Below are 26,361 nucleotides of genomic sequence, written 5' to 3'. Positions count from 1 at the left end.
CTGGCCTGCGTCCGGAAGTCCGTGGAGCTGATCTCCGTTCCGCGTCCTCTGATTCGCTCTAAACCACAGCCATTTCCGCAGGAAGTTCCGCGTCTCTGCCCGACCGTCCGCGAGGCGTGTCGCTGCAGGAAGCGCGCGCGAGTCCTATTTTGTTTCCGGGGGAATCTCGTTTTCTGGAGGACGCTGGGCACGTCCGCGTGTTCCTCCCAGCCTCTGATTGGCTAGTTTTATGAATACATTAGGGCCGGGAATGGCGAATTTTTCCACGCGCGGTAACAACCGCGGGGATGTGGGCGATAGTGTGCGAACCGTGGCGCCTCTGCGCCGCGGGCAGGTGTCTGGAGGGGTGCATCCTGCCGGCAGGCCCAGCCCCGCGGCAGCGCAGTCGCCGCAAGCGACAGGCGGCGCGGGTTCCGCAGTATAAATGGCGGGCGCGCCGCGGCGGGCAGCGTGTTGTATGAAAGGAGAGAAGGTTAGCACTCCCCTTGACAAGGATGGAAGAGGCCCTCGGGCCTGACAACACGCATACGGTTAAGGCATTGCCACCTACTTCGTGGCATCTAACCAACGTTTTTGGGGCCCCTGTGCGGGGGGCGGGGTCGGCAGCAGGGACGGGGGCGCCGGGGTCGCCGCGACCCGCGCTCGCCCCGCACTCCCCAGTGGCCGCCCGCGCCCCTCCCTCTGCCGACCCGGCGCCCCCGCCGCCCCCCACGGAGGCCCCCCCAGGCCCTGCTGGGCGCGCCGCGGGCTGGGAGCACGAGGGGGTCCCCGACCCGGGGCCCCGCAGCCGCCGCGCTGGCCGGTCAGCCGCGCACGGGCGGCCGCTGTCCTGGGGCAGGAGCTACGACCTTCGCGGTGCGTCTGGGGGTCGGCAGGGCGCTGGCGCGGGTCCTCCCGGGGCCCACGCAGCCCCCGGCCCCGGCTGCCCGCTCTGCCCCGCCTGCGCCCCGGCAGGGTCCGGCGCCCGCGGCCCCCTGCCCTCCCCCTGCGGGCCGGTCCGAGGCGGCGCTGCCCGCGGGCCCTGTCCGAGCCCCGGCGAGGCCCTCGCGCACGTGCCGGCTCGGGGCGCCACAGCCGCGGGGCCGCCGCCGCCCGAGCGGAGCAGGACCCCCGGGCCGCAGGGACCCTCCGGGGCAGCCGCACGCGGCCTCGTCCCCGCCGGCCCTCCCCGGTGCGGGGCTTACGGGTCCCCGGGGCGCGTTGGCCGCAGGAGCGCCCACCCGGTCCGCGGGCGCGGGGAAAAGCTGGGGCCGGCCGGCCTGCAGCGCCCAGTTCCCGCCGACGGGGGCCCGGGGTCGCCCTGGTCCGCTGCCCCGACCCGGGAGCCGTTGGGACGCGGTGTTTCCGGCCGCGCCCCGGGAGGGAACCGGCCAGCGCCCGCGGGTTCCAGAGCTCGGCCGAGCGCTGCGGCGGGGCCTGGCCGCGGCCCCTGTGGCCCCCGGCGCGGAGTCCGGGCGCGCGTCCGCGGACACGGAGGTGCGGGAGAAGCGGGGCGTCGGGGCGTCAGATTCCGACTGAAGGACGGAGGCGTGACGGGCTCGGCGGGCTCCGGGAAACTTGCAGAAGCGGCGGGAATCGCCCCCCGCGAACAGGACCCGCTGAGCGCCCGGCGGGCTGTCGCCAGAGCCAGCGACTCTCCTATATTCTGTCTATGCGGGCGCGGGCGGACCCGCACGGAGCAGGACCCGGTGCGGACTGGGTGAGCGGAGCCCGCGGGCGCCCCGGAGCCACTCGACCTCGGGGTTGGGCGTAGGGTTCACTTCAGCTTTAAGGGGCGCCTGCGTGGTTCGCTGGTGGGCTTCGCGCAGGCCATGATCTCGGGGTGCGGACTGCGCCCCCACAGCGGGCCCTGGGCCGGGGGGCGCCTGCGTGCCGTTCTCTCCCTCTGCCCGCGTAGACGCTCGCTTTCTCTAAGCCAATCTTTTTGGAAGTAGCTTTGTTTAAGTGACCGACAGACAGCAAGGCTGTGAGCTTGCAACGGCCTGGGCGCTGGAGTCTCTCCCTCCTGATGATCACACGGACGACAGTCCCCCGAAGGCCAGCGTCGGGCCACCCGGGCTTTGGGCTCCTCCCTGCGTGTCAACGGGTCAACAACGAGCACAAGCAGGGACTTTCCCAGTAAGAAACGGTGTTTTCAGTAACCCCAGCTTTCCCAGTCGTGACCGCCCTCCCCCGACCTCGGGAACAGCTGCACGTTCAACATTCAGAAAGGTGAGAAAGTCTTACCGGACAAATGTACAAGACATGAAAATTTTTATTTTTAAAAGAGAGAATGTATTTGTACACAAATCTACAACAGAGAATTCAAACGTAGAAAAAATAAACTATATCCAACGGCACAGAGCTCACGTCCACACCCTCTGCTCCTAGGGCTGGGCCTAACCCCTTCGGGCTTCCTACAAAACACATGGCAAAGCAGCCCCCCAGGCTCCCGCGCTGATCGTCTGTCGCTGCCGCGCGGCAGCCCACCTCCGGGAGAGGCCGGGGAAACAGAAGGAAGCTGGGTCCGCACACCTTCTACTGGAATGCTCAGCACTGCCCCGGGACAGCGGCTCCTGCAGCGGGTCCCGGAAGCCCACCGAGGACAGCCCCAGGACCCCTTCCCAGGACGCAGGGCTCAGGAAAGGCAGGGCAGGCGCAGCTCCATCTGCAGACCCCACACTGGCAGAGCCCGAGCCTCAGCCACCAGGTGCTGGCAGAAGAGGGGGGCTGGGCCACAGACTGGGCCCCAGGCCTGGCGATCCCGGCGCCGGTCCCGCTCTCCCTCCACCGTCACCAGCAGCCACACCACCGCAGGTTCCCACAACACACGCCGGGCCAGGCAGCACCCAACGGCTGGCCCCAGGGTCCCTAGCAAGCCTGCAGGTCCCCAGACCGGCACTGGGCCCGAACTTCCGCAGCCCACACTGGGCCGCGGCAGCGCTAGGCAGGACATGGCCGGTGGCTAACTCCTCTCCAGCTGCATGTCCCCAGGGTGTCCCCAGCCCCGATGCACGACTGACCTACAGGGAGAGCCGAGTCCTTCCCGCAGGCGTCCTCAACTTCCTGCCACCTCGGAGACTTTTTCAAAACGGTCCAAGGGCACCGGGGCTCGGCAGGAGAAGGCCGGCACGGCGGTGCCACCACGCCCCCTTGTTACCAGGGCTGCCAGCGGGGGACGTGGGGAGCTACAAGCGCGACGCCAGGCTGTGGGCCGGGGACCACGAACTCCCACACACAAAGGGCTTTTACACGGAGATAACCTTACAGTGTTCTGCGTTTTCCAGAAAGACTGGAACACACTGGGCACGACTACAGCAGGAACCAGTGGCCCGGACCGCGTCACGGGGCGTCTGTGAACAGACAAGGGGGCCGCCGCGGGGCTCACAGCGCTTGCACGGGGGGTTAGATACCGAAGAAGGTACAGAACGTTTACTGGAAAAAAACACAACTCATGATGAAGTGAACTTCACTCTTCTGTAATAAAAAATTAAAAATTCTTGTTGACTCTTATTTGAACACAACACGGACTAGAAACTTCCCCCGACAGTGAGCGCGGGATCGGCAGGAAATGCCACCAGTGACTTCGAGAACTTTCTGGTGGGAGACCCCCCCGCACCCCCCTCCCCGCCACACCGTCCTCAGAGGCGGCCGAATCCGGGCCCCTCCCGACCCCCAGCCCAGACGCAGGGGCGCCCTTCCAGACGCGGCGCCGGACCGCGGCCACCGTCCCGCCCGCCCGCAGCGCCCGCGCCTAGCAGTCGCTCTTCCACAGCTTGATGGTCTTGTCGTTCTCCAGGGCCGCCGAGGCGATGATGTTCTCCGTCGGGTGGCACGCCGTGGAGATCACCACGTCTGCAACCGAGACCGCAGCCCTGTGGGCCTGCTGCAGCCCTGCTCCGCCGCCCCAGGGTCACGCTCCCACCGCCCCCAGGGCCCCCGTCACGGCCGCCCACCCCCGGGAGCAGGCGCACGGCGGCGGCCCCGGCACTGGGAAGGTGGCGGGCGCACGACGCAGCTGCCTCCGCGAGCACCGGGGGCAGCAGCAGCACCAGCAGGGCCGGCTTCGGGAGCCCGGCCCAGCACCCAGCGCAGCGGGCCCCAGTGGTTAGAGCGCAGCACGGGTCTCGCTGTGTGGACAGCCTGCCGCTCGCACGGGGACCAGAACCCATGCTCCCGCCACACACACACACACACACACACACACACCCCGCTGGGCCCAGGCACACTCCCCAGGGCAGGCTCTGCCTCACCAGGAAGTCCCCACCTCCCAGCAGCTACGAAGTGGTGGGGGGGCTGGCAGCAACCGAGGCCGGGGCTGCTCCCAAGGAGCTATTTACGTGGGCAGACCACGCCACGTGGCGTCTGACCTGCAGGTCGAGGCTGCGTCCCCAGGGGGTGGAGGTGGCTGTACGGGAGGGAGCAGCGCACTCAAAGGACCCAACGATCGGCCTCCCCGAGAGTAGGCAGGGTTGGGGCAGCCTCCAGGGGACAGAGGTGCCAACACAGGCGGCCCTCAGTGCAGAAGCACAGGCCCCCAGAGAGGTGGGTCAGAACCATGAGAGCGACAGAGCCTCTCGCCCACGGTGCACGTCCTCGGACCCACGCCGGTCTCGACGCGGGACACACATGGGCCACGTCCACACACGGAGCCTACGTGGACTTTGAGGCCAGGGAGATGGCCACGAAGAGACGTTAAAGCCAGCCCCGGCCCTGGCCAGACGGGAACTTGGACAAAACCACGGGCTAGCCGCTCCGAACGAGCAGCATCCCCTGGGCCACCAGGAGGCCGAGGAAGACGAGAAGCAGATGGCATGACAACGCACCCTGGCTGTGTAAACGTGGGTGTGCGGCCGGCCCGGGGCCCGCACTCACCTGTGTGGCCCTGTAATTTCTGTACGATCTCCTTGGTCTGCAGGTTCCAGATGTACACCAGGTTGTCCTCGGAACCAGACACGATCCACTGGGAACAGGAAGACGGACGAGGAAAGCCCGGTCAGAGCAGGCTCGTGAGCAGGAGGCCCTCTCCCCGCACGTCCACACCCGCCCACACCCGCCCTGACGCTCCCTCTCCCCGCACTGCCCGCGAGGCCGCGCTTGGCCATCAGAGCCCGCTGGGACCGAAATCGTTCCTCGAATCGCCACTCTCTCGAAGTCACGTCCGGTACTGCCGAACGCCACCACCCACTCAAGTCACGTCCCAGCGGGGCGAGCGCGTGAATAGGGTCCCGGGCTGGGCAGCAGAGCCTCGCGGAGACAACGCTGCGCCCTCGGCCGCCGCCAGGGAGAGGACGACCAACCCGGTGACGGGTACCCTGCTGTGGGCACAGAGGAACGCCCCAGGCACACAAGCCAACCGGCGATGGGGTCACCGCTCAGAAGGGACAGCTGGCGGGGCGAGGAGCTCCTTAGCCTGCAGAAAACCCACCTTCCCTCCAGTGACTGAGAAATTGGCAAAAATGCAGTATTTCTCGTTCTTGTGGCCGGTGTACGTCTTCAGGCACTGCAAAGGCAAGGGGAGCGGAGTGTCCATGGAGTCCCCATTTCCCTGCACTGTGGACGGTTCTGGGCGTCTGGAGAGCAGGCATTTCACAGCCGACTAACCTTGGCCCTGAGAGCGCCCCCCACACCCTCAGCGCCTCACCACGGGGCGGAAGCATTCCCCGCGGCCGAGCGAGCTGCGGACTCCCCAGTCTGACAGACACGCCCCACGCCGACCCAGCGGAGGCGGCTCTGGGAGCCCCTCTTGCTTCGGACCCCGGCTCGGCCCTGCCCCAGCACTCACCTTCCCCTTGCTGTAGTCCCAGAGCTTCAGCGTGCTACAAGGCAGAGAGGGGGGGAGTCACTGATCCCCAGTCCCCGCCCCCACTGTGCGCCCGCCCACGTGTGGAGCAAAGCCAAGGGCTGAGCCCCACCCCTGGCAAGCCCGGGGCCCCTCACAGCGGGCACGTCCTCTGACCCGTCCGAGCACAGTGTGCGAACCCCACACGGCTCTGCTGCTACGAAGAGGCTGCTGGGCCCCCGGGAATCAGCCCGTGGCTGGCTCCTGCCCCGAGAGGGAAACGGAAACGTCCAGACCCGATCTCATGGCCACAAACCAGCCCCCCTCTCCCTGGGCGGGAATTCCCTCTTCCCGAGGCCCCGACAAGCACCAGCCGCGGGGCCCTCTGGCAAGCTTCGGGGCCAGGTGCGGGTCCCCAGAGACCCCCCCGAAGTGCACACGGGGCAGCCAAAGCCTGAAGGCCTGCCCAGAGGGGGCAAAACCAGCACCAGAGTTTGCTGGGGTGAAACCCAGCTGCTCACGGGCAGAGCCGGAGCTGCTCCGAGGCCGCCCCTGCCCCCACTCCTGCAGACGGGGGGCCAGCAGGAGGAGCCGCCCTGGCCACACGGTGGCCACCAAGAAACCTGGACACCAGGCCCCCAGCATGGCACCCGCACCCCGGAAGCCTACACCCACCGGAAGCGCGGCCCACGCACGCACAGGACTTAAACCGCTCATGTTTACCAGCGTTGCCCCTGGTAGGAGTGACGTCCCCCCCACCCCATGGGAGGCGGTGGCACTTACTTGTCCAAGGTCGCGGCCAGGATGTACTTGCCGTTTGGAGAGAACTTCACAAAGGACACAGGCGGGTTGTCGTCATCTGTGCGGGAAGCAGAGACGGGCTGACGGGAGGAGCGCCGGGCCTGTGCCCGGGGGGGGCGGAGAGAACAGCCTCCCATCACCACACGGGGCCATCCGAGTGCGGACGCTGCCACCGGTGCCCACACCGCCACCTAGAACGGGTCCCCAAGGAGCCCAGCACACCTCCCTTCGCCCGTCCCTGGCACGGCCGGTTCTCCTCGATGTTTCTCGGGTCCCTGACGGGGGCCCGACCACCCCCTCTGCCACGAGGGCTTAGGAACAAAGGGCCTGCGGCCAGTGAAACTCGGGGTGCCCGGCCTTCCGCCAACATGGGGTCAATTTCCTCATGTGAAACGGTCTGCAAACGCCCCACCGGACTGAGAAAGTATCACCGCTGAGGAAAAAAGGACTCGGGTGAGGCAGCTCAGATGTTCTCTGCTGCCTAATTAAAGCAAAAGGTCTGCGAAGTCCGTCTAGAAACCACCCTGCAGGCACGACACCGCGCCCTGGCTTCTACACTCGGTCTGAAAGCTCAGCCTGGGCGGCCCAGGAATTCGGTAAGAGCCACCGCCAGGGGCTGCCCAGGGCGAGGCCAGCACATGCAGCCGTGTGACAGCCCTGTGACCCTCACATCGGGAGGAGCGCGTTTCCCCCCAGGTGAGAAGGACAGAACCAGGGCCGTGCACCCTGGTGCCGCAGCAGGGGAGCGGCAGCCGCGTTACCACCTCGAGGGACCTGGCCACCGCACGCCGGGGGCCGCTGCTCCCTCTGACACGTCCCAGACACTGCAAAGGCACATGAGAAGGCGTGAGGCCAGAGGGCCCTCCTCGGGGCACAGGGGCCACACCAGGAAGGCAGGCCCCCAACTTCCGATAGGGGAGGTAGTGCTGGTGTTTCCGACCCAAGCGCCAGGACCAAAGTGTCACAGGGTCCGCGAAGTTCTAACCCCCTAGACCTGACTTTACGAACGGGCTGGGAACACGGCTTCGCACTGCCCTCCCTCCCGTGGACGCTGCAGGGGTTGAGGCCTGGCGCGGGTACCTGCCGGCTGCCAGCCTGGAGTGAGCTAACGAGCCCCTCCAGGGCTTCCTGCCCGGCTGCGGGGTGGAAGGCCGCGAGGATGCGTGTTAACATCCACGGCGCTGGACACAGCAAGCAGCGGGCAGCTCCCGCGGGGGCTGTGACGGCCTCTGGGGACAGAGGCCACGGACTCGGCGTATGTCACTTCATCAGAAGCGTGGACTCATGAAGCAAAAACCGCACAAAGGCCAGCCCTGGGCTGACAGCATCCCTGCCCGACTTCTCGTGCTGGAACCCCAACGCCAGCAGCTCAGCTCCCTACGGACACAGGCCTCGCAAGGGTGGACTCGGTTAGGATGCGGCTGCTACAGAGACCCTGCTCCAGTCTGAACAGCGTCTGTACGAGAGAAAACGACTGGACGCCGGGGGCACGCCCACGAGACGACCACGGGAAGACACAGCAGGGCCGTCGAGCAGAGGCCGCGGGAGAAACCAGGCCTGCCCACGCCTGGGTCTCGGAAGCCAGCGTCCAGGATGCAGGGAAAAATCCTGGGTAAGTCGCCCAAGCTGGGGTGCTTTGCTGTGGCGGCCCCAGGTGGCCCCAGCCAATGTATAAAGCCACATGTGTCCCCGAGGCCCAAGGGAAGGCTGCGGAGCCTCAGGGGCGCCACCTCCTGGACAGGGCGTACGCCACCCCTGCCCCGGCCCACCACCCGGAGCTCTACCAGCTACCCTGCTTCACACTTGACCTGAAACTGCGGGGACCCTCCCGGCGGATTCTCAAAACCCAGGGCTGCCTCCCCATCACTTTCAGGGGCTCGGGGCCCTCCACAGGCTCAGCACCCACCCTCTGGCCACACAAACACCTGTCTTTCCACGACCGACCCCCGTCCGTCTGCAGAGACCCCAGTGTCCGTGACACACCAGCAAACGGGGTTCACTTCAGGGCTGGGCTTCATCCCGTGTGCTCAAGGAGTGATGCAAGGGGCGTCCCCACCAGGGGTCTGCCAAGTGCAGGCAGAGGGTCTGAGGGGCTCATGGGGCTGAGGACACGGCCGGGCAGTCCCGAGTAAGGGCTGACCGCAGACAGCACGTCTGCGTCTGCGCACGTCTTCCCAGAAACCCCACGTGACGGAGGAGGGGACAGCGACCACCACTGGGAGGGACAGCCCGCCAGAGAGCCCACGCGGGGGACTCACCGATCAGCGTCTTCAAGCACTGGCCCGAGGCGGTGTCCCAGATCCGACTGCAACGCAAAACAGCAGCAAGTTTTTACAAAGCAAGACAGGAGCCACTGGAGGCACGTGGGCTCCCAGCGAACACGGACGTGGCGACGAAAGCCCGGTGAGGCGTGTCTCAGCTCCCGGCTGCTCCTTCAGCAGCAGCCCTCACGCCCCCCCACAGGGGCCTGGCCACCGTGATGGGAACGGAGGCCAGGGAGGAAGGCGCTGGGAGCCTGTTTTCCGGCGCAAACACTCCAGCTTGTTTCCACAGAACCACAGTACCATACGGATTTTCTGGACGTCCCTCTAGTTCAGGGGCAAGAGAATGTATTCAAGGAGCTGCTGCCCGAGACAGACGTGCCGGTTCCGGCGTGTCGGTGACCTCCGTCCATGCGGACGTGGCTTCAGCAGCAGATGCGCGTGAGTGTCTGGCCGTCTGCGCCAAGGCCCAGCAGCGGGGACACCGGCTCACAGGGTGACCCTGCACCTGCCTACCCCGGCCAGGGGACATCCTGGCCCGGAATCCCACATCGCTGGCCACGGGGGACACTTCCGCACAGCTGACTCCCTGACCGCGGGGGGCCTGGGGGTGGGCGCGGGGTTGGCGAGTCTGCTCCTGCGCCTGGCTGCGCTCTGCCTGCCCCACCACGCCCCTCTTCTGGGAGGGACCCCGGCACCGGGCACTGTGTCGTGTCCTGCAGCAGCACACGTCAGGGCTGGGTGCTAGGGCCCAAGCCTTGGATTTGCTGCCCAGGCCCCAGCCACCCCCCCGGCCTCCAGTCCTCCCCCTCCCGGCACCAGCTTCACGCGTGCCCTCCAGGCCCGCAGTCCGCACCCTCTCACTGCAGAAAGGCTGTGGGGGGCCCCCTCTGTGGAACTGCCCCGTCTGCCAGGCAGGGGGCGGGTCCCCACCAGGGACGTGTCCACAAGCCCCAGCTCACTGCTCCCTGTCCTCCAGTCACACTTCGTCACCTTCTCCACGTCCTTGTCCCCTTCCGCGTTAGGCGCATCCTGAGTTCCCGCACCTCCCTGCCGCTGCCCTGCTCACCTGCGAACCACTAATGCCCGGGACCAAGGAAGGCCGTCCGTCTCCGCACCTGCCCCTCCCCGCTCAGTCTCGCTTTGTAACCAGCAGGGCCCAGCGGTTCGGAGCTGGGGCACAGAGCCCGCGTGCGGCACAGATCCTGGCTGCCACCCACCCACCCGCGCTGGGAGGACAACCAGCGAGTTCAGATGCCTCGGCTCCCCTCCTGCCGAGTGGGGACGGCACTGCCGGGAGGCTAAAGTCGGTGCTGGTCAACCGCTGTGTCCACGGCTCCTAACTCGAAACACAGACCCTCTGGAAGAGAGAAAGCTCTATCCCGTTAGCCAGGAGCTCCCAACCCCATGAAACGAGGGGCAGAGGGGCCTGGTGTGCTCCCCATTTAACTGGACACGGGTTCAGCGCGTGACGGTGAGGTGACCAGTCTGCCCCACCGGCGTCCTCCGCTCGAATCTCCATCAGGGGTGGCTGCCAGGTCCTCGCAAGCGCCTGTCTGGGCTCTGCCGGTGACACATCGCAGACACCATTCACCAGATTACAGACTTCCGGATGTCCATCACGCCATGACAACCCTCTCAGTGTTTGAGAAACCCCCGGGGCGCTGCTGGGCCCGACGGCTCCTCTGGAATTCCGGCACCGATATTCCCCAGCGAAGCCTGGATCTCTTTCTGGACTCGCTGCAGGGCTTGGGGTGGAGGGTCAGGCAGCCCCACGGGGTGCGTCAGTCAGGGCCCCTCCTTGTTCTGTGGTCACCGGAACAGCTTCCCAGCGTCGGGCGTGCGGGATCCGGCCCAGCTCCAGTGGGAGTTCACAGCCCGACCGCGTGCAGACCTTCCGCGGCTGACTCAGCGAACGGGAGCGCCCCAGACGTGCCCTGCTCCCCGCTTCCTCCGGCCTCCACCCTGCTGATCCTCCCTGCTTCCTTACCGGAGCTCCTAAGCCTTAAAGACCAGGCCGGCCTCAGTAAAGACGCAGCCTTCTCACGTGTCTCTCCTTCTCCCTCCTCTCTAGAAGGTCTGCAAAGCCCGTCCACAGACAACCCCCAGATCGGTCCAGGCTCGCAGGACACAGCACAGGCCGCAAACGCAGCCGAGCCCCGGACACGCTCCAGGCGACGTCTAGGAGCGACGCCTGCTGCCTCGTGGCCCTCACGGCCCCAGGCCCCGCGTGCGCCCTGGACGACGGGAGCGCACAGGCCCCTCCCGGCAGCTGTGCGCGGCTCGCTCTGCGTCTCTCCCCTCGGGGGACACTCCGTCCAGAAGCCCCGGTGACACGCACCCGACTGTGGCACCCGACTGTGCACTCTGCCCACCGACACCGCTCGCCCCCCGTCGGCTTCAAACCTTCGCCCTCCCTGTGCTCTGCTTCTTGAGAACAAGAGGCAGAAGGTTTCTCAGGCAACGTGACGGCCTGCGGCAAGGGTGTCCAGCTGCCACTGTGACGCCCGGCGCAGCCGCTTCCCCCCTTCCGCGGCGTTTTTACTGGATACTTTCTGTTCCGTTTCCTCTTTCTCGTTTCCTGTTTGCTAAATACGGACGAATTCTAGCCGCGCGTTCGCTCTCCCTTGTCACCGGGAAGCTCTTCTCGGGGCATCCTGCAGCCGCTGGCCACTGCCCACCGGCCTCCTCCCAGGGGGCGCACGGGATGGGCAGGAGGCGGCCCCCCGCAGGCCCAGCCTCCTCGCGTGGCCCCGGCCCGGTGTCTGCCGATGTCGGCTGACGCGGACTTCGACACTTTCTCTCGTGCCTCTGACAGAGCCCTCGGCGCTCCGCTGACGAGCCCCGAGCTGCACAGCGGTATTCACTCAGGCCACGCTGGACGTTCCACGGGGAACCGTGTCCCTCTGTGGTGGCATTTCCACGCCACATCCCCCGCGGGATGCAAGGCGGCTCCGGAGCCCGCACGCCCCCACGCCCACAAGGAGCAGACTCTGGAGCCAGAGCGCCCCCGGCCTCCCTGAGCCAGCGGCCCCCTCCGGCCCCACGTCCGTCCGCCTGCCGCAGCCCACGACAGCAGACCCCTGCCCCGTGTTCGTGGCTGTCCCCAGAGGCCCGAACACCACCCTTCAACAAACGCACGCTGAGAAAGGACGTGAACGTCCTCACTTACCAGAGCCCATCGTAGCTACTTGACACTATCAAGGATCCGTCCCGATTAAAATGAACCTAGGAACGGAGTGGGGAGAAGAAGACACTTACTTCCAAGTGGCCAACGCAGACTGCGTCCCGAGTGCCGTCCCGCGCAGGGGCGCCCCCACAGACACGCCCCGCTCGCCCGCACTGGCCGCGACGGGGCCTACGGCTTCGTGCCGATGCTGGCGGACACTCGAGCGACACCGTCGGAGTGACTTTTCCTGGGTGTCTCAAGCAACAGGCCCTTTGTTTCACAACGCAGGACTGGATTTAGGAGGAAAACTGAGTCCAAACACGTCTTGAGAAGCAGAATCACGTACTACAGAACGTGCTCTCGAAACGGAACAAACGTGCCCAAGGGACCACGCCCCGGGGAGAAGAGGCCGGGCCTGGAGAGCCCGAGCGGGCAGGCGTGCGCTGGCTGGTGGCGAGGAGGTGTCTGACCAGGGCGACCTGGCCGAAACCATCTCGCCTGACCTCACGTTAAATAAAGAAAAACCAGGAGAGAGAATAACTCACTTGCTGGGTAACCACCGGAAGAAGGCCCGGCGCGACCGGCCCCCGCGGCCCACACCTTCGGTCACCTCAATGCCCAGCCCCCGTGGCCCCATCGCCACACACACCTCCGCGGCCCACGAGCCCCCGTCTCAGGGCTAAACTGTCTTTGCGCGTCTTCCTGCCTTCCCCGGACCCAGTGGGAGCGAAGGAGCCGCGCCGCCAGACGAGTCCCCCGCCCACGCCCACCGCGCTACTCGGAGACTGGGGCCCACGTCATGCAGGGCGAGCCTCTCCGTGACCACCAGCACCTCGCAGACACCACCTCGCTCCCTGCCACCCACGGCTCATTTCCCACGTGAGACCGAGGGGCACGGGGTGGGGGTGGGGCTGTGGCCGCCTGCTGGTCCGCCCCAGGCCACTGCCCAGCTGGCCCTGTCTCTCCTCGGGGCTCGGGGCTCTTGGCCTTGGGGCTGCCCGTGTGGCCAAAGCGCACCCGACTCGCGAGATGCCAGCTGCCCGTGGCCGTGATGGCCACACTGTCTCCAGACTCTGCTGGACATCCCCAGGGGCCAAGCCACATGTCCAGGAGCACCTGAGAGCTGGCTGCACTGGGTGCGGGGCCCCGAGTCACACTGCAGACGCACTCTCGGCGGACGCAGGCGACACGCGCCGGGAGACACAGAGAAGTCGGGCGCTAGACTCCCGGGGCGCCGTCCACCACAAAGACGATTCTCTAGCAGCTATGGCACCAAGGTAACAAGTGGGATGAACTTGGCTTTATTTAACCCGAAGTCTCTACAGTGCCACCCACCACGTGGCTGGTGTTGAAGTCACCCACGAGCCCCTCCTGACTCCCTTCCATCTCACGGATCCGTCGAAGGCGCTGAGCGCCCACAGAGTACCTCACGCACCCAGCACGTCTCCATCCGGGCTCCTGGCACTTCACAGGCTGTGCCACCGGCTGTCCGGCTGGCAGCCTCTGGGCCGGACTGCTGGGCTCCACGTGCAATCCAGGACATACTCGAGAGGCTCTTCCGTGTCCGTCCCTCCCTACTGGTGGTCTTGGCAGGACGGGTTCGCAGGCCAGATACCTACCCATGACCACCCACGTCAGCCCCTCCAGGTGACCGTCGAACTCGCTGCCATCTCTCCGACCATGTTCGTCCCTTTCTTTGGATTTGCAAAACCCTCTATCAAGGCCACTGCACCAGACACTAAGGAGCGGACACGGGTCCCCAGAAGCTACCATGGCAACCTTGTGCTCTGCCTTGTTCCCGAACGCATCGGGACCTCCCCACCAATGAATGCGGCTTGGCTTTTCCCTCCCACCGACACTCAGGTGCAAACGGCAATGGGGCCTCCTGGCCCATCCCCACACTCAAAACAGAAGCACTATGAAGACACAACAAAGGCAAGAAGTCAGACCCTAACGGGGCTGCCGAGTCCGTACTCGGATGACAGTCACTTGGAGCTCCGTGGGGGCAAACACCGGGCAGCAGGGAGCTCCCGCACAAGCAGCGAAGCAGGAAGCGGGGTGAGGACAAGGAAAAGCCACAGGCCACGCGGCTGCGGCGAGGGCCACAGGATGAGGCAAGTGGACAGGAGTCCGGACAAGAGTAGACGGGGCCAGACCCAGGCAGGAGGAGGGGCGGGGACGGGGCAGCCAGCAGAGTCCGAGCCGTGAGCCTTCCAGCTCCCAGACTGATCTGCTGGAAAGCCAGGTGTGCCTCAGGAGCCCGGGGACAGACACCACGGGTGCCCGAGAAACCGTCCCACGGGGACGCACAGCAGCTGTGGAGCGCCCCGCCACTCAGAGGACAGACAGCGGAAGACACATAAAAACCAGGGCTCCTCGGAGGCGAGGCCGGCTACGAGCAGTGCGCTGAGCAGCGCGGGTGCGGGAGTCTGACTCTCTCCTCGCTTCACCTGTTTGCCTTTCTTGAAAGGACGTCTCACTTCCGTAGGAGACAAACACTGGACAAACCCTGCCACTGCTCAGGCTAGGAGTCCGACCCGCAACGCACCCCCTACCCCCCAACTCGCAGGCCGGCACCTCCCGGCCTTCCTCCAGCTCACTTCCCGGAGCCAGCCCACGCCGCTGCCGTGCTCTCCTTGGACTGGGAGTCCCCCGCGGAGGGCAGAGCACCAGGCCCGTCCCCACAGCGCACGGCCTTCCTCGGAGCCCTAAGTGCTGGCAGGGATTCTGGGCGGCGAGGGCCCCTCGAGGCCACGGCAACCAGTGTGCGATACGTGTCCTCGACACATCCGGCTCTGCAAATGGTCTCGGCTGGGAAAAAAGCCCTTCCAAGGCTGAAAATGCTTAAAATCACGCACCTACACGATTTCGGAAAGTGAAAAGGACCATCTGCTCGGTAAAAATAAGCTGTTTACAGGATTCCTTCCCCTTTCCAAAAAAAGGCAAACTTGGCTAAGAAACGAGTCTAGGCCCTCTGCTGACAGAGGGGTCTCCTGGCCACTGTCAAGCGGTGAGGTTTGCCATCCCACGGGTCCTCAAACCCCGCACACTGGTGGAGCACACGGCTGGCACGTGCCCCAGGCAAGATGCGGAGCACACACAGCGCACGCGTGGGCACCACCCTCCCCGGGCTCTCGGCCTCAGCTAGGTCATCCCGACCTCCTCCGCTGCCACCCCAGGACCGAAGCCCTCTCCACTCCAGACTCACGTCTCTGGGGCCGCACTGCCCAATGCCTGGCCCTCTTCCAAGCCCGGCCGTCCTACCTGGGCCGTAGGACTCGGCTGGGGGACACCACAACGGGCCCTCGCCCACCTGTGCTTTCAGGGGTCCAGGACAGGGAGGTCTCTCTCAGGGTCCCCCGTGTCCCCTCCCCGGGCATCACCCGGTCCTGCGCGCGGAATGCAGGGCCCGTTGGGACTTACCGCGGACACTGGGTCCGAGTGCGCAGGCAAAGTCTTGAGGCACTTCCCTGTTTTCACGTCCCATATCCTCACACTTTCATCAAACTGAAGACAAAGGAAAAGGTTAAGGCCCTTCCGTGGCGGGGGGGCGGGGGGGATGCCTGGTCCTCTGGAACCCAAGACCTGCCACCACTGCCCCCTTCGCTCCCCAGCACAGCAGAGAAGACTCAAGGCTCAACTCCGAGGCCCCCAGCCCCCCACACCCCGAGGCATCGCACTTACGGAGCCCGAGACGATGAGGTTGGACTGGGGGTTGAAGTTACAGCAGAAGACATAGTTACTGTGGCCCTTCAGGGTTTTCAAACACTTGCCCTAAAACCAAGTATTGTCAGCCGAAGTTACTCCCCAGTGGTTATTTCAACACCGAGCCCACAGGGGCCCGAAGGCACATCTCCCCCCAAGTGGGGCCGCCCGTGACCAGCTGGTCCCCAGACTGCCCTCGGACTCCCACGCCGTGCCCCTCGTCCACGCACGGGCTCAGCCAGGAGCGGCACCCGGAGAGGCTTACCGAGCTCACGTCCCAGATCTTTAGGGTTTTATCGTCGGAGGCGGAAACAAGGAGGTTGGAATCTGACGACCAGGCCACGTCCGATATGCCCTGGGGAGTGAAAACACAGAGCTACCACCTTGACGGGACAGATACGGCGAACCAGCGAAGGGCAGATCATCCGCCCCAAGACAAGGAAGCGTATGGCTCCACCATCCAGACCCTCAGGCTACCCAGACCACATAGGCGGACACTACACGGCCCCCCAAGCAGAAGTGTGCTCTCTGCAGTCCGGCAGAAACTTGTCTGGGAAGGTCAAAAGCATTTGCTTAAAAAACAGGAAGCAAACAACGATCAAATAACTGGGGGTTGGGGGCGGGGATGGGGAGGTTAGAGCTCCACCGGATGAGCCCGGGGATGGGCCCCGCCCCCCGCACCGGGGGACCCACAGCGGCCCGTGGCCAGCCTCAGCGTGCGGGGCTCATACCTACCAGCTTGTGACCAGATATGGTTTTCTCAAATTTTCCATCATACGCTCCCCAAATTTTAATGAGTTTATCAGCAGCTGAAAGAAAGGAAGACAAAGGAACCGGGGTGGTCAGTCATCCTGAGTGCAACATCGGGGCTTCCCGTAAGAGCCCCGGGAACAGTGCGAAACCCTCGGGAACCCCCGTGAGCAGGCTCCACGCACGGGGACCACCAGCGCTCGGGCACAGGCCGTCCACCCCTTCCCCTCGCCCCCAGGGCCGGCAGTTCAGAGTGGCAAAGGGCCCCAGTTGGGGCGAGGGGCACACAGCTGGCTGCAATGCCCCCGCGGCAGTGTCAGGAAGCGAATCCGCCCTCTGGGCCCGGCTTCCAGGGGCAGCGCAGACGGCCTCTGACAGGAGCGCACACCCTGGAGATACGTACACGAGCTTGCCAGCCACTCCCCGTTCGGGCTGAACTTCACGGAAGACACGGCTTTCGTGTGGCCGGCCAGGGTGAACTTCAGAGCATAGTTGGGTTTCACGGGGGTCGGCTGTCGAAGAGACAGTGGCAGTCATCAGGCAGTAACCAGGGTGCCAGCCTCCGGCTCAGCCCACCTCCTGAGCCCCAAATCCACACTCCAGGCGCCTGCTATGCTCTCTGAAGTTGCCTTTCAAACTGGACGGGTTTCCATCGGGGCTATCCCCCGTCCACAGCCCTGCTTCTCCTGCAGCCCCCTCCTCGGTGCCCCTGCTCCTCCACCCCTGCCTCACCACCCCCAACACGACCGGAAGCCCCGTCTGCGGCACCACGTGCAGCAAGCACAGCCTGAAGGTCACAGCCTCACTCAGAGGCCCGAGTGTACGGTCTGGTGTCCACCAAGGGGGTTGGCAAACCTGCCTGGGCACCAGACCTGTGGGGCCAGGGAGTGGGCTTCACGGGAGGCTCTCTGGGTCCCACAGAGGATCTTACGATCAGGACCAGGGACCTTTGGTGGAGATAAAGCCCCTCCGCAGGGGACAGGCCTGGGCCCCGGCACGTGAACAGGCACTGGTTAGGCGTGCAGTTGATGACTGAAAACGCAGAGTCTGAGAAGCAGCCTCTCTGGGGAGTGTGCAGCCTGGGCACCCCCTGCGGTTCCCCCACAGCCCTCAGGGACGTGCCTTGCTCTGCGTGGCCGAGGAGGAAGGGGTGGGCTGTGCTCTGGCGGCCTCCGTCTCTGGCTTCTTCTCCTCCGTTGCCATGGCTCTAAAGCCCACCGGGCAGGGGGACAGGCAGGGAGACGCGGGAAGCGGAGTTCACAGCTCCACCAAGGTCCCCGAGTGCAAAGAGCTGTCTGCTAACGAAACCTACAGCGGGAGAATGAGGCCAATAAACAAACCAAATTTTACAAGTTACTTCCCAGAAAAAAGGATGAAAAACCTCTGCCTGCTTTGCTGGGCCCTGCAGCGGACACGCCGCTGCAAACGTCCCTCCGTGGGCCCGACTCGCCCTAACCCTTCGCACAGGCTGACAGCAGGCCCGGGCCCCGCTTGTCGACGGAATCCCCGGCCCCACCTTCAACGTGCTCCCTACTGTTATCCTCGGCGGGAGAATGCAGCACCATGGAGGCAAACAAAACGCAATTTCCTTCAAAGAGCCCTTGAAATGTCAAAAAAAAAAAAAAAAGCCCAACCAACCCAAACTGCAGGAGACTGAGCTCCGGGGTGTAGAAATTTGGGAACTCGTCCAACCCTCACAAGTGATGCCACGGAGCTTAGCTGCCATGTTCGAAAACAGACGCCCCCGTGGTCCGCGCCCCCTGCCACCAGGTGCAGACACAAGGCTGCCTCCAGAACCCCCGCAGCTCAAAAGGCCGCCCTGTCCCCAGCGAGCCGATGGCAAGACACAGCCGGGAAGCGAGAACCGGGGCCAGTGTGCCTCCTGCGGAGGCCCGAAGCCCACGGACGGAGGGCGGCAGCCAGCTCCCGCAGGAGGGGAGACCGCGGCTCAATTAGGTTTAGGCGTGACAAGGGGAGCTGCCAGCGGTGCGGGAGCCCAGGATTCCAGAACCTGGCTGCGCCTCCTAGAAGCACACCTGGGGACTCTGAAACAGGGGAGCCGCAGGGCGTCCTCACAGACGTCGCTGGCCGTCCAGCTCCCATCCAATCATGGCAGCGCGCACCGCCGTTCAGCGGATGAGTTTACAGCGTAAATGCTAGCGGGGCGCCCCACACTGAAAGCTCCTGCGCGACTCCCTGTCGCACGGAGGCAAAATGGAAGCCGCCGATAAAGAACATGTCTCGAAGTCTTTATCCAACGGGAGGGGAGGGAAATGACAACACGACCCAGCCGTGCAGAGCACAACAGATGTGGCCCCGGCTGGCCACCTGCGGCAAGGACTCCCACCCCAGGGTGGACGGTGCTGCACCCAGAGCCCCCAGGTGCTGGAGCGGGGGAGGGGCAGGTCGCAGAATCGCACCCAGGGATGGACCTGCCGGCATAAAGCTGGTGCCCAGTAAGTGCTAGCTGCTTGGTGATTCAATCGAGTGCGACCTGGCCGTGCCAGCTAACCCAAGTGCTGCCTTCCCCATGGTGGGATGGACAAGCGGGGAGCAAACAGGACAGCCCGGAAGGACTTCACAGAACCCAGCATCTGAAGAAGGTACCGGAGGAGCCGAGGGAGGGGTGGGGGAGAGAGGGCCGTGGGAACAGAAGAGGCTTCCTCCGGGTTAACGGGGCAGACCTGCTCCTTTTAACACAAAAACTGAGACCCACCAGGAGGTGAGCTGTGACTCCCTGCCCTCAGGTGAGGACCCGGGAACACAACAATCTCCCAGAGAAGGGGTCAAACCCCTCCCTCCCAGCTCAAACCCAATCTGCGGTCCCTTGGGTTAGCAAAATATGACCGTGCAAAAAATCAGGGGGACTGCAAAAGGACAATTTCTTGACTCAACGCCCTCCGCCCCCCCCCCCCGTTTCCACTTAAGAGGGAAAAGCCTTGCACCTTCCATCAACACTCTGGGGTAGCGGGGTAGCAGGTCACCGGCTCTGCGGGGAGTCCACGACCGGGAAGGCAGCTGTGCTGCGGGAACACGTGTGTGGCCTCCAGACCACATGCCACCTTCCCCCCGCCTGCAGTCACGGGTCTCTCACCCAGGTGAGCCTGACCACCCACCCCCCAGCCTCCCAAACCTGACTGCTCCCGGGCACTGCTTCTCAGATGCAGATTCCTGGCCCGCCGCCAGAGACTGGGCCCCGGGTGAGGTCACCTGACGCGCAGGTGGCCAGACCAAGAGTGGGGGGAGTGCCGCCGCCCCACCGGTTCTGCCTCCAGCTTCTATCCGACCTTACCTATCTGCCTTCTGGGGGGCGGGCCAACCTCGGAGGCAGCGTCGGGCGCAGCACCTGCCAGGGTGTCTGAAGGGCCTGGTAAACGGACCTGGGAGGGGAAACCGGAATGAGAAGGCTGCAGGGAGCGACTCTGCCATCACCCAAAATGGCTCTGGCACACCAGACGGGAGGTGGAGCGGGCGCGAGGGCAGGCGCCGGGGCTCGCGCTGCGTGAGGGCGCACCGCACCTGGGGACCCGCTTCTCGGGGAGACACGGGGCCTGGCGGGCTGGGCTGAGGGCGGGCAGCAGGTCGGGGTAGGGGGCGTTTCTGCAGGAGAGGAGAGCGGACGGGTCGCGCGCCAGGCCAGCGCCAGCCGGGGGTCTGGGGTCTGTCTTCGGAGCAGCAGCGGAGAGGAAGGGGGAGATGCGCGCGGGCTGCGGAGGGAAGTCACGGTCCCCGGGCTGAGGGCTTGTCAGCTGGCCGCTGGGGGAGGGGCAGCTGGGGAGCGGCCGCACGGGTGGGCGCTGGGGGGGGCGGTCCCCGGGACCCGCAGGGCGGTCGTGGGGGGATGTTTGGGGAGGGGGCCCGGGACTCGAGCACGGGGACGGGGCCGCGGCCGGGCGCGGACGAGGGGCGCAGAGCGGGCACCCGGAAGGCAGGCGGTGGGGGCGCGGGGCGCCTGCACCGGGAGGGCCCTGGCGGGGCTGGGCCGGGACCTGGGCCTGGCCCGCCGGAACACGTGCGGCGACGGGGCGGCCCGGGGGGGGCAGCCAGCGTCGGCCCCCGCCCGCACCCCGGGTGCAGTCCTCAGGCTGGCGGCCCCGCTTACCTGCCGGCCGCGGCGGCGGGGCGGGCGCTCGGGGCGTCGCGTCGCCGCCGCCTGGGCGGGAGCCGGGCCGAGCTGGACGAGGCGGCGCGGGGGGGCGCCGGCAGTGCGCGTGCGCGTGCGCGAGAGGCGGGGCGGCGGCGGGGCGGGGCGAGCGCACAAAGCCAGCCTCTCGGAGGGGCACTACGGGAAGCGGCGAGGGGCAGAAAGCCTCGGGCGGGCCCAACGCCTTAAAGGGACGGCTTGCGGAGCGCTTTCCTCTGCAGAGCGGTAACCTCTGCGTGGGCGGGCGTCGGTCCCTGTCGCGCACTTTCTAAAAACGGAAGTCTGTGACACCTCGGGGAAGTGCCGGTGCGCCCCTCGAGAGCTCCCCGCCCCGCTCGGCCTGCGGCGGCGCCCCAGGGAGCAGCCGGGCTCGCCCCTGGGAGTCGACGGGCGGCAGGTCCCTGGCGCTCCTGGTGGGACCCTCGCTCCGGGGCCGCCGCTCCCCTTCCCCGGGCGCACGCAGCTGCCGGCGGCGGTCCGCGCGGGCTCGACCCCCACGCAGGCCTGGCACCTCGGCCGGCCCGGACCCGGGGCGCGCCCCTCCCGGAAGCGGGGACCCTGAGCCGCAGGCTTGTGCGGCCCCCGCAGGGCTGGCTGCCCCCCCCCGCAGGGCCACTCCCCCTCACGTAGGGCCGACTCCCCCCCACGCGGGGCCGGCTGCCCACCCCCGCCCGACTGTCCCCCTCCCCCCCGCAGAGAGCCTGGTCTGGGACCGGCCGCTCTGCGGTCACCCAGGCGGGTCGCCGACGTGTGTCCCCGCCAGTCCAGGTGAGCAAGGGGAGGCCCGGAGGGGAGGGCTCGGCCGAACCGGGAAGCTGGGGTCCCGCGCGTTCTCGGCCGCCGCGCACACCCGGTCCGGCTGTGGTCCCGGTCCGCCCACTCCGCGGCCGCGACCCGACCTGCGGAATCATCTCCAGGGCAAGACGGGACCCCGAAGGCGCCCCAGGAGCCCCGCGCACGGAAGGACGCCCTCGACGGGCAATGCCCAGGGAGCAGGGCGCGTGGTTGTCCCGGACACGGGAGCTGAGGGCAGCCCAAGGAGGATGCCGGGCCCGCTCTCTGGCCCTGGCCCAGCTCCGTGTGGATCTCCGTGCCTCGGAGCCTCGCCACCCCGGGCCGCCGATCTTACGGCGGTTAACGAAACCAGCCTGGGGTGAAGGACACGTCCCTCTACCTGGCCACCTGGGCCAGCATCGGAGCCCACCGTGTCTCCCCTCCATCAACTCCGGGGGGCTCAGCCATCCATTTCTCTCCATCCTGGCCCCAGGTTTTGTCTCCCAAGGGGTCTTTTCCAAACCTTCCGGAAGCTCAGTCAGAATAAAACCCCCAGTGCTGGATCTGTCACCTCCCCCGCCCCATAGAAGACTCAGAGCCAGCTCCCATTGCTCTCAAGTCCAAATCCAGCGTCTGCTGGCGGAGTTTACCAGACTCCCCCCTCTAGCCTAGCAACACCCCCGATGTGCGCACCCCAGATCGCGGCCCCAAATCAAAAATACCTCCAACCCTCCAGGCAGAGCTGGATAAGGTTTGGTACCCAGAACTCAGAACTCAGACCCGGTTCTAAGACCCGGGAGTAAACTGGTCTCCCTCCTCTCTCCCCAGGAGACATCCTTCCTGTGAAAATGAGGAAGCCCCGTTAAGTGCTGTTGCAACCCATCCTGGCGGCCATACCTAAAACACAACCCAAGAACACAGCAGATAAAGCAATGTAGCAAAAGCAGGTGATTTGCTTTATTGGCGAAGTCTTAAATCCTTTTATATCCCTTCTGAGATGTGGTCAGCTCAGAAAAATCGCAGTTAGAAATGGAAGAGAGGATGAAAACTACGGAGAGGGGGAGAACGTTTTGGAGAACGTTTTTTCCAGAACATTAACTGTGCTTTGGCCAACAGGAGCTAGTTGGTAAATGAACCTGTTTCCATGAGCAGTTTTTATAAAGACAATGTTTCTCAAGGCTGTCTCATCAAGCAGAGTTCAGACCTGTCTGGGCACCTTCCGCACTCGCCCGGGTCCCTCCAGCAGGCAGGCACGCCACGGCGCTCACGGCAGGTGGCACTGAGAGGAGAAGGGGGTGCACTGGGGGTTCCATTCTCTGCTCGGCGTGTTACATGTGTTCACGTGTTCTCTGTCGCACCGTCACAATGAGGCTGTGAAGGGGGGGCCTTTACTCCTTTTCCCAGCGAGGGAGCGGAGTCTGCCAAACCCAGGAGGGCTCCACCGGGCAGCAGCAGGAACGCTGTGTGCTCCCGGGTATGGGGGGCGGGAAAGCACTAGTCCTCTAGTGCCAAGCCCAGAGCTTTGGATTCTGATGGCAATTGATGAGGGAGGGTTCTGGAAGTTGAGGGCCAAGGGGATGCCCAGGACTCAGGGCTTCCAGGAGCCCTTCACCAGCTTCCACACTAGACAGACCACCTCTGCTGCTGGGTCACCATTCCAGCTGCTGAAGCTACCCAGAGACCCTAGGGGTCCCACCAGCCCAGGTCAGCGGGGGTCGTGTTCATTCCCCTTCTCCGATAACTACCCCGGGGCAGCTGGTTTGGGAGACTTGGGTGCCCATTTCCCCTCCTTGGGCTCTCTCTCCCTGCCCCTGCCCCTGCCCCTGCCCAGGGTCCATTGGCACACATGTTCTGCCCAGCATCCCCTGGGGTCCAGTGGGTCTTCAGCTACCCTGAGTCAGAATGGCCACTCCCAACCCCAGTATCCAGAAGACCGTTTCTCGTCCTGGCCGTGCTATCATCCTTTCCTTCCCCAGTCTCTTTCCCAGGTCCAGAGGGAGCAGGTCGGACTGGGTCCTAAAGGCAAATTCCCTCCTTCAGCCTTTGCCACAGGTGCGCCTCCCCCATGTCCCATCCCTTCACTCACTCCCTCACCCATCCCACCGGCTACAGAGCACCTCAGCCTCATCGCCCTGCATCAGCTCCCTTCCTGGTGTCTCTCCCAAGGGGGACAGAGAGCCCAGTTGGCCTGGTCCTACCATTCTAAAAATGAAAGACCCCGTCCCGGGGGACAGTCACTGGCACCGTCCCCAGTCACGGGCTGAGCCCCTGGCTCAGCCCAGGGCTGCCCCAGTAGTCTGCCCCTTTCTGTCTCTACCAGCACCGCGGCCCTGGGCCCTCGCCAGCGTCTCCCACCCTCTGGGCTCAGGGAAGCGGGGACAACCCGCGCGGGCAGAGCCTGCTGGGAGGGGCACACAGCAGGTACACCGTCCGAAGGAACGAATCCTGGCGTGTTCGCTTTCCCTTCCTGTTGGATTTCAGTCTAATCGACCGTTGCTTCCAAGTCCCCACAGCCCCTTCCGTCTGCCCTCGGCTTCCACGCCGCTCCGGGCCTCCGGGCCGGGAGGGCTCCCGGGAGCCCCCTCCAGGTGGTGGTGGGTGTGGAGGACCGGTCTGGCCCCCGGGCCGGGCTGGGCGGGTCTCCGAGCAGGAATCCCTGGAATGCGGCTCAGACTTCCAGCGCCGGGCCCCACCTGTTCCGGTCTGCAAATCCCCTCCCCACCTCGGCCTGGGCTAAGCACACCCCCACCCCTACCCCCCGGTTAGAGAGGGGTCCCGACCAGCACCAGAGCGGGGAGTCAGCTCCGGCGACAGCCCGTGCCCCGCAGAAATCAGGGGTCTAAAAGGAGGGCTGTTTTCAGAGCTGTGGGGGGGGTGGGGGTGGTATTAGGCACCAGCGGTTTACTGGGTCCTTCTCCGGAATGTCGGTGCGTCTGCCAGCATTCCACCTGTGTGGCCCTGTCTCGTCCAACTGTCTCCGTTTGTCCGAGTTATTCAGCCGCTTCCCACCCCCACCCCCCGCAGCTGTTCTCCTGAGCGCCTACTGTGTGCCCTCGCCGTTGCCTCCACGGAGGACTTCCAGTCTGGTCTTGTACCTTCCCAGACGTGCTCGGAAGCTATTCTGATGTTTAGGGAGGAGGAAAATTGAGGGTTGCAAGAGCCTCCTGCCTTGCCCCAGGCCACCCTGCAAGGAAGTGATGGAGCTGGGGCTTGACCCTGCTCTTCTGGCCCCAGAGTCCATCCCTGCACACCCTGCACCAGACCCACAGACCAACCCACAGAGCCCTTTCCCTGGGTGACTTCTGCCTCCACAGAGTGCCCGTAATCCGGCAGCTTTCCCGCTGGGGCTCCCTCTCTGCTGATGGCTACGGCTTGTCGCCCCAATGAGCACTTTCCAGCCCCTCCGGCAGAGAGCCCTGGCGGCATGTTTGGACTGTCTCTGGGGCTTCAGGACTGTGAATGTGGGATGAGATCCAGGGGCCCCAACTGGGTCACGAGGCGGGAGCATTGGAGTAAGGCCTTCACCTGGGCCTGGAAGCCCACAGGGTGCCCCCAGGGCCCCAGCGCCCGTCTTTCTGGATTCTCAGTCTGGCTGTGAATCCCCGAAGGCCTGAAATAGAAAAGCTGACACCGGGAAACACCGGGGGCCAAAGTCCGAGGGCTGTGCCCAGCTGCTCTCCCTGCCAGCTGGAGCGGGCTCAGGCCCCCCCTGGCTCCCCCAAGCCCCGGTGGTGGCCCTTCTTTCTGCCCTCCCCTTCTCTCCAGGGCCTTTAAATAGACCCCCCCTCCTCCCGCAAGCTAAGGGCTAAGCGTTTGCAGGGAAGGAGCAGAGCGGGCTTCTGCCAGGCTGCCCCCGCCCCGAGACCTGGGCTAACGCAGCTGTCTTCCTGTGGCCCCGCCTTGGGGGCCCGGAATTGGAGGCCTGGCCCCATTGTCAGCCCAGACCTCAGGACGCAAGCGGCTGGGGTGGGCGCTGCTCTTTGAGCTTCTGCTTGGGGAGGTGAGGGCAGGCTTGACACAGGGGCTGTTTGGTTGTCTGGGCCAGAGGAGGCCGGGTGTGGATGGTTCTGGATAGTTCCAGGCCCAGACTTAGAACCCCTATCCTTCACGGGGTCTCCTGTTAAAGCTGGCGGGGACCCACGAGGGAGGGACTACGAGGGGGAGGAAGGCATTCAAAGAAAAGAAACCGTGGTCCCTAAGACAGAAATGAGAGAGCCACCTCAGGGCCCGCGTCCAACACAGCCCCTGCGGCCACTCGCCCAGGGGTCTTTCCCTCCCAGAGGGCCACGGGCGGCGGCTCGAGGCTGGGGAGGGTGTTCGGGACATTATTTCGTCCAGATGAAGTCAGTGGAGACACCGTGAAGGTCTGTCCCCCAGGCAAGAGGCAAGTGGGCCCGGCTCCCTCTAATGCTGGAACATTCCGCAGCCATCAGACGGGGCGGCTGGGAGGTCGTGCCCTGGAGGGGCGACGTGGCATTTTGAGAGCAAAGAAGCGAGTGATGGAAGCTTCTGTGAAGCCACTCTGCGGAGAGAGAAAGAATCTGCAGGGCCGCGTCAACGGTCCGAGGAAGCCCAGGGGAGGAGACTTCGGGAGGGACTTTGGGGAGCCTCTTTCAGCTTTGCTTGTATGTCTCCGACATCCATCCAACCCATGTCCCACTTTTGTGACCAGAGAAAAGAAGTCTGGGTCTCCGTGGGGGAAGGACACTGGGGGAGTCTCGGCGAAGCCACGGCAGGCTCACCGCCTGCCCTCCTCTCCTGTCCAGCCCCGGCCCCGGCCCTCACTCCCCCACCAGCACCTCGGGACGGGACCGCCGTGCCCGGGACTGCGGGGAGCTGTGGCTCTGAAGCCGGCCCCGCATGGTCCCGCCCTCGTGGAACTCTGGGCCTGGGGGAGTCACTCCTAAGCGCCACTGAGGGTCACGGAGCGTGGTGCAGGGTTCTAGAATCAGCTCCCAGGGCGGGCGGGTGGGTTGATGGAAAGTCAAGGAGGCCT

At 65.5% G+C, this 26,361-nt stretch overlaps 1 protein-coding gene, 1 long non-coding RNA gene and 1 other non-coding gene across 3 annotated transcripts; 2 read left to right on the top strand and 1 right to left on the bottom strand.

Moving 5' to 3' along the window:
- The first annotated feature begins 450 nt into the window (after positions 1 to 450).
- LOC122917925 lies at positions 451 to 576 on the top strand. Its single transcript, XR_006386536.1, has one exon. It is a non-coding gene; the product is annotated as a U6atac minor spliceosomal RNA (small nuclear RNA).
- Positions 577 to 2,236: 1,660 nt separating this feature from the next.
- Positions 2,237 to 20,605, bottom strand: WDR5 (WD repeat domain 5). The gene is made up of 15 exons (XM_044264518.1): positions 20,550 to 20,605; positions 19,740 to 19,827; positions 17,570 to 17,755; positions 16,851 to 16,959; positions 16,433 to 16,506; positions 15,963 to 16,052; positions 15,677 to 15,766; positions 15,416 to 15,499; positions 11,996 to 12,051; positions 8,821 to 8,867; positions 6,545 to 6,620; positions 5,765 to 5,798; positions 5,408 to 5,482; positions 4,855 to 4,942; positions 2,237 to 3,834 (listed from the first exon to the last, which is right to left on the bottom strand). The coding sequence occupies exons 3-15, from the start codon at positions 17,648 to 17,650 to the stop codon at positions 3,734 to 3,736; spliced, it is 1,005 nt and encodes a 334-aa protein (XP_044120453.1). The 5' UTR covers positions 17,651 to 17,755; positions 19,740 to 19,827; positions 20,550 to 20,605; the 3' UTR covers positions 2,237 to 3,733.
- Positions 20,606 to 20,747: 142 nt separating this feature from the next.
- On the top strand, positions 20,748 to 22,542 carry LOC122916824. The gene is made up of 2 exons (XR_006386310.1): positions 20,748 to 21,359; positions 21,509 to 22,542. It is a non-coding gene; the product is annotated as an uncharacterized LOC122916824 (long non-coding RNA).
- The last annotated feature ends 3,819 nt before the right edge of the window (positions 22,543 to 26,361 follow it).

This window comes from Neovison vison, chromosome 9, assembly GCF_020171115.1.
Source record: "Neovison vison isolate M4711 chromosome 9, ASM_NN_V1, whole genome shotgun sequence".
Classification (NCBI taxonomy): Eukaryota; Metazoa; Chordata; class Mammalia; order Carnivora; family Mustelidae; genus Neogale; species Neogale vison.
Note: the sequence above shows the minus strand (reverse complement) of the source record. Positions and strands in the feature narration are given on the sequence as shown.